The 6,553-nt window shown below is 35.0% G+C and overlaps 1 protein-coding gene across 1 annotated transcript; it reads right to left on the bottom strand.

The window, feature by feature from the left end:
• Window positions 1-2,482: 2,482 nt before the first annotated feature.
• Window positions 2,483-4,290, bottom strand: LOC127813865 (cinnamoyl-CoA reductase-like SNL6). Its single transcript, XM_052354962.1, has 4 exons — window positions 4,109-4,290; window positions 3,816-3,973; window positions 3,034-3,566; window positions 2,483-2,910 (listed from the first exon to the last, which is right to left on the bottom strand). Exons 1-4 carry the CDS (start codon window positions 4,251-4,253, stop codon window positions 2,808-2,810), a joined length of 939 nt encoding a protein of 312 aa, XP_052210922.1. The 5' UTR covers window positions 4,254-4,290; the 3' UTR covers window positions 2,483-2,807.
• Window positions 4,291-6,553: the final 2,263 nt, after the last annotated feature.

Here is a 6,553-nt window from a genome sequence, read left to right as displayed (position 1 = left end):
GGAAAAACAAAATATAGAGAAAAATATAAAAAATTCCTAGAAAAATCCTATAGGCTGAGTTTAATAGTTCGTGTGAAAATTTGTGACAGAAGACGACGTTGGATACACAAATCGAGCATTCGTCACAGTATAGAAGAATACTGAATCACTCCGCAGGAAGGTGAGTTATCCTCGAAAATTTCTTAAAAAATTTCAAAAATATGATAATGATACTTTAGAATTGTTTATGATGAAATTGGAAGAGAAATACTTGATTGATATTTATTATGAATTTTTGAGGCAATAGATGATTGAAAATCAAAGAGATATAAATAGAACATGGATTCTGAAAATTATGAGGAAATTTCTGGGTCTTAGTAATATTATTTTAGGAATTATTGTGAAGATAAATTGAGAAAATTTTATGAGAAAGTATTTATTTCATAATCTTGAGGAAATGAGAGAAATTAGAAAAATAATTTTTTAAAGTAATTATGATACCCAGGGTACGTCAAGGTTCATAATTGAATATGATTGGAAGTCCGACGCGAATTGGAGATAAAATTTTGCTAAGGGAAAAATTGTCTTTTTGCAAGATAAATGATATTTTTCAACTGGATTTAATTTTATGAAAATGCTTAATTTGTAAGTGATTCTACCCAAAACCTGATTTTTAATAAATAATTTTATCATGTTGTCATGTTTTGATGTGAATATGTTCATGTAAATTGCATTTACATGTATTGATGATGAAATATGCATATGTACACGAATATATTATTGATCATGCATTCGCATAAGGGTTTGAGATAGGGGGATCCAGAAATTTATGTAGGGGGGCTAAATTTTTTTTTTTTGAGGTATAAAATTACATATCACAAATTTTGGGGTGGGCTAGAATTTTTTTGACTGAATTATTAGTAAAATTTATTATTTTTTACATAAAAAAATTAATTTTTATATTAAAAATATTTTTAATTGTGAGCTGCCTTGGGTTAACGGCTGTTTTTCCAAGGGTGCACCCATACATCTCACCCTAGTAAGAAAGCTATGAAAATGGAGAGTAGCAATAAAGTACAATTGACTCAAACTCAAATAATATGGAAAATGACATTTTGTATCTATGTATGAAATATGTTTATTGTTCCCTTACTTAGATGATTCATCATCTAATTTGGGATTTACCTCTGAAAACGTTTAAAATGGAGATTGTAACAAAAACGATGATGAATGAGGAATGAAATGGCAGTTAACAAAGTGTATTATGAATTGAATGGTGAATTGAATCTATGTTATGTAGCCCATATATTTAAGTTCTGCTACTTTGAATTCTGAACGTTTTGAGAAATGATGATGTATAAACTTATGGCTAATGATGATGTAAGAACTGATTTATGATTAATATTAAGATGTTAGGTTCGATTTTAGCTTCCATGTTTGATGTTTATGATGATTTTCTTTCGAGATAGATGCATGAAAATTTTGGAATGAATATGAGAAATGATATGATTTAGCAATAGTTTTTAGGAAAAAAAATTATTATCTCAGAATTATCCTGAGCTTTAATACGTTCGAAAAATGGGACATTACAAGACCAACCTATTGAAGACCCTCTCACGGTCTCGCATCGCTTGTTACTCAAAGACCCTTCCAGGCAGCTCACATAAGAGATTTCAGAGACTATTCCAGGCTCCTGCTTTGTTGAATTCTAACTTCGACCCAATCTAGATCTATCGAAGCCTCGTTGATGATATTCTGGACCTTTGACATTGGTGAATGATTCTGCTTTTACTCATTCTAAGATAAATAAATTTTATTATTGTAGTTAGGCAACAACATTAATTTTTTTTATTATATTTTAACTTAATTAAAATTTATTTATCATTGTTTGGGAATGAGGAAGTATACAATCAATCAATAAATCTTAACCATTCAAACCTCTTGATCCATTTTAAAATCAAATGGTAGAAATTATTGACTCAATTTACCTTTAAATCACTATAACCTTACATAAAGTTATTTAAACAAATTTTAATTTAATAGACCACGACTTTAGCTCTAAATTTTTAACCATATGCTAAAAATGTACCAAAACAGTCAACACACGCCTTTGTGATTCTATCAAGTCTCCAATATATTTTTAGTAAAGTTTTGTAGCAAAATGGAATGAAAATCCACTCCAAATATATTTTTATTAAGTAGAAGTAGTACTATTCGAAAAATAAGGGAACCCCGTGGGTTAGGGTTACTGCAGATAGAGCAGGTTCAGGTTGAACGGTAGAGTTGGAAGTGAAGTGAGTTTGTTAAATTAAATATTATATTTTAATTTTATCTCTTTTTAAGTTTATAAATTTATTGAATATATTCATACAGTTCAATTTACCTACCCAAAGTTTGAAGTTGAACAGAAAATGTGTTTGTTAATAATTTTTAAGGAACTTATAAATATGACGACGAACTCAATACTCTTCCCCAAATTGCCAATGAATGTAGACTGATGGCGTAACCAACAAATTAAAAATAATTCATTATATCAAACAACGGTTACATCGTTTTTTGGCGTTAGAAAAATAAAAAAATTCTTAAAATTTGTACGTGCCCTCAAGTTGGGACAGCCATAAGTTATTTCCCAAGAACAAATGTACACGTGGATATAACCCATTTGTCCAGGCATTCCTCTAATCACAGCCCCTCACTCCTGGGGGCTCCTCCGCTGTCGTCATCTCCGAACAGTCATGGACCACCACCGGCCGCCGCCATGGCATTGGCAGCATGCTCAGTGGTCACGGGTCAATATATAGTAAATATTTTTCTTCACTTTTCAGGGTCTAGAATCGGTCCTCCGTGGCCCCACCCTCGAAATCAACCATCAATTTGTTCAGCTTCTTGTTGCTTATTTTCTGCTGTATGATCCTCATATCCTCCTCGTAACTGCACCACCACAACAAGAACCAGAGCCCCCAAGATAATTAGTACAATTAAATCCAAACAAAACGAATTTAATTGTCACAAATAAAAAAAGGTTTGATACTTCAATTGGTTGGTGCTTTGTACCTTGGAGGTGGCTGTGGGGAATCGGGGCAGAGCATCTGGGCCAGCTTGGCGGCGTCCTCGTTCGTGCTGATCACGTGGTTGAAGCACAGATACCGGCCATAGGATGCGACGTCTTCGAAGACGCAGATGTGGGCGTCGACGAGGAAGTCAAGATCGACGGTGACGAAGACGCCGTCTTCGTACATCTCGGCCGCTCCTTTCAGGTAAGGATTCGTGATGGTTAGATCTGGGCCGCCCATCAAGAGTCCGGCGTTGACGCACACCATGCTGACTCCCCTGTCCATGGCCAGGGACCATGCCGCCTTCTCGGCCAGCGTCTTCGACAGCGCATGCCACAGCTTAAATTTACGGCATAAGTTGATGTCCGTCCAGTGTGTTTCGTCAAAATCTGAGAGCTGCGATGATTTACGATCCTCCCTCCAAATAACGGCCGTTGCTGAAGACGTGAAAACCACCTTGTCGATGGTCTCTGTTTGGGCGCAGGCTTCTAGCACGTTGTGCGCCGCTCTTGCTTCAATTTCAGCCATGAATTCCTGGTCCAGCGTCATCATATGTTCGTAATTTATTAGAATTTGAAGAACGATAGTTGCATAAAAATGAGTTACTTTTTAGTGTGGTCAATCAAAACATTTCCCCCAGAAAAGCTCTTTCGAGACTCAAAAATGTAGTAGTTTATGAATTGAACGTAGCAGATATTTCATGCTATAGAGTTTGCCGTCGCTTCACTCAAGTCAAAGACAAAGAACAATTGGGAGAGAGAGAGAGAGAGAGCAAGAACGTACATCGTAGGTGGGATAATCTTCGGGAGGCTCGAAGTTGTAGAACAAACCAGTGCAGCCCTTCAGAGCGTCGACTATGCTCTGGTAATCGAAGGGGTCAGAGTGGAAAATCTTCAGATTCTGATTATCGCAAGCCAGTTTCTTCAATGTCTGACTCTCCTCTACAAGATTATCACAAAAACACACCCATTACATACAATCCTACCCCTACATTGCAAAAGCAGAAGGAACAAACATGGGCTGAAATAAGGGTGAGGAAGAAGAAATTAACAAAGGGTGGTGGATGAAATACTGACTAGGGCTCTGAATGGCGGCGTGTACTTCGTAGCCTCGGCGGAGCAGCTGCTCGACGAGGCCGCAGCCTAGGCGTCCGTTGGCATCCATGACGCAGACAGCGTTGATGCTGGTCTGGAAAAAAGCTGCCGCTGCTGCTGGTGCCATTTTGGAGAGAGAAAAGTTGGGAAGAGGAGAGAGTGGATCTGGCACGAATGGAGGTAGAGTGCTTGGCTATGTATTTATAGGCCAAACAAACGAAAAGTCCCAAGGGGGTGGGGACGACGAAACCACAAGGAAGCGATGGACGATGAGAGAGAAAGGTTAAAAGAGTAATTTACATGAATTGACTAGTTTTTATTATAGGGGAAAAAGAAATTACACAAATCACAATGGAATGAATGAATTCGTTGGATTCAAAATTGACGGCTTCCTTTCAAAAGGTGAAATTTTTACTCAATTGCAACTCAGTCTCAAAATTTTTACAGATAAATTAATCATAAAATTCAAGGATATTTAAATTATTACTAACTAATTATATAGCAGTTACAATTCAAGAATTTCTTAAGTTCTAGCTTGTGTTCGTCCTCAATCACTATAATATGCCCATGGGAGCAAATTATTGGCTTCTTCTTCTTCTTCTTCTTCTTTTTCAACCTTCTAGATACGATGAAAAGTAAAAGAAAATAAAATTATTATTATATATATATCTTTAGTAGTTTTATTTTATAAAAATATAAATAATTATAATAATTTCTTCTTTTCTTTTTTTGTTGGGGGAGTTGGGGTTATATTTTAGTCTCATAGATCCATTTGCTTTTCTGATATTAATTTTAGAAAAAGTCAAATATATCTAAATGAAGCAAAACTATTCAAGCATGGAGGGCGGGCGGGCGCGAGTCCACCAAACGCCAAGCACCGAACCCCATGGGATAACAGCCCTAAAAAATATAAAGCCAATAATGAATTAGGAACATGAAAAAGCTGGGCTCCGCTGTTCCTGCGGTCACTGAACACAACAGTACGTTCCGCAATATCACCACGTGGACAAGAAAAAGCCTCAATTAATAATAATAATAATAATAAAATAATGTGGCCACGAGATCACGTCGCCCCCTTTTATTCCCAATTTTCTTCTCCTTTTTGGCAATCTGTCCGTCTTTGCTTGCCGCAGCTTCTTTGAACTTTCTGTAAATATGAACTATTTCTCCCTTTTTCATTGAGCGTGACATTATCCATTAATTTTTCTACTGCATTCAAACCCAATGAATTGAAAAACAATCATGGGCGAGATGACGATAGCATTTCTGTTGGGATTTCAAGGCTGTGATGAAGCCGTGTGCGTGTTTGCGAGCGAAAGCCTACCGACTCACTCGGCACTGAACGACTGACTGACTGACTGACTGCTATTTGATTTGATGATGCAACATATATATATATATATATAGTTGAGAAATTTGATTGATATTGTCCGCCTGTAGTGGTTAGAAACAGCGTTTCCTTTTCTTTTCCTTTCCTTTCCTTTGAGTTGAATGGGTGTTTTAAAAACATTATCTACGAATAGTTGGAATATTATTTATTTATAGCTTTCATTACCTCCTCGATCGTCAACTATATATTGGAATATTATTATTATTATTATTATTATTATTATAGTTAGTTTCTTCCCGGCCCCCTTTTAATTTCTAATATTTATTCTGTTGAACTGCTTTTGCACATATTGCATCTTTAATTAATTAATTTTCTCTAAATTAAGAGTCTTGACAAATTCTTGTTTCTTTACAACCAAGTAATTATGCCAGCTTGTGAAGTGTTGCGTTGCGTTAGCTATTATTTCCTATATATTTTCTTAATTAATTAGTCAAACTGCATGTTATGCTTAATTTGTTATGCCGCGCGTTCTAAGAGTTGGACTTAGAAGGGGTATTGGTGAAGTTATTCTTTGACAAATTCGTCTGTCTTAGTCAAATTAACATATCTTATTTTATATTTTTAATTTAAAAATAATTTAGCAGATTAAAAATATATAGTTGACAATTATATAATTTATTTACGTCACAAATAACAGAGACTTAATTTGGTATATGCGTCTTGAGCAATTACTTATCACCTTTCATAAGTCTATTTTTGTAAAAAAAAAATAATAAAAAAAATAAAATCCAAAACCAATTTTTATAATTCGCATATATATATATATATAGCCTTAATTTAGACTCAATCTCTTGACTGTAAGTTGGTTTGAGATCCGATGCAAATCTTACTTCCCCCTTGAGTTATTTAAAAGTATATTCTTGAAAAGTCTTAAGAAAATAAAATTTATTAAAAGTATATATATATATATAGTTTTCGTTACCTAACCCAAAACGACAATACACTAATATTATTATTATTATTATAAAATGCAGAAAATCACATAATATAATGTATGCAACAAGATTTGGCTCAACAAACCCACCTTCTACCTTACC

Source organism: Diospyros lotus, chromosome 12, assembly GCF_014633365.1.
Source record: "Diospyros lotus cultivar Yz01 chromosome 12, ASM1463336v1, whole genome shotgun sequence".
In the NCBI taxonomy this organism is placed as follows: Eukaryota; Viridiplantae; Streptophyta; class Magnoliopsida; order Ericales; family Ebenaceae; genus Diospyros; species Diospyros lotus.
Note: the sequence above shows the minus strand (reverse complement) of the source record. Positions and strands in the feature narration are given on the sequence as shown.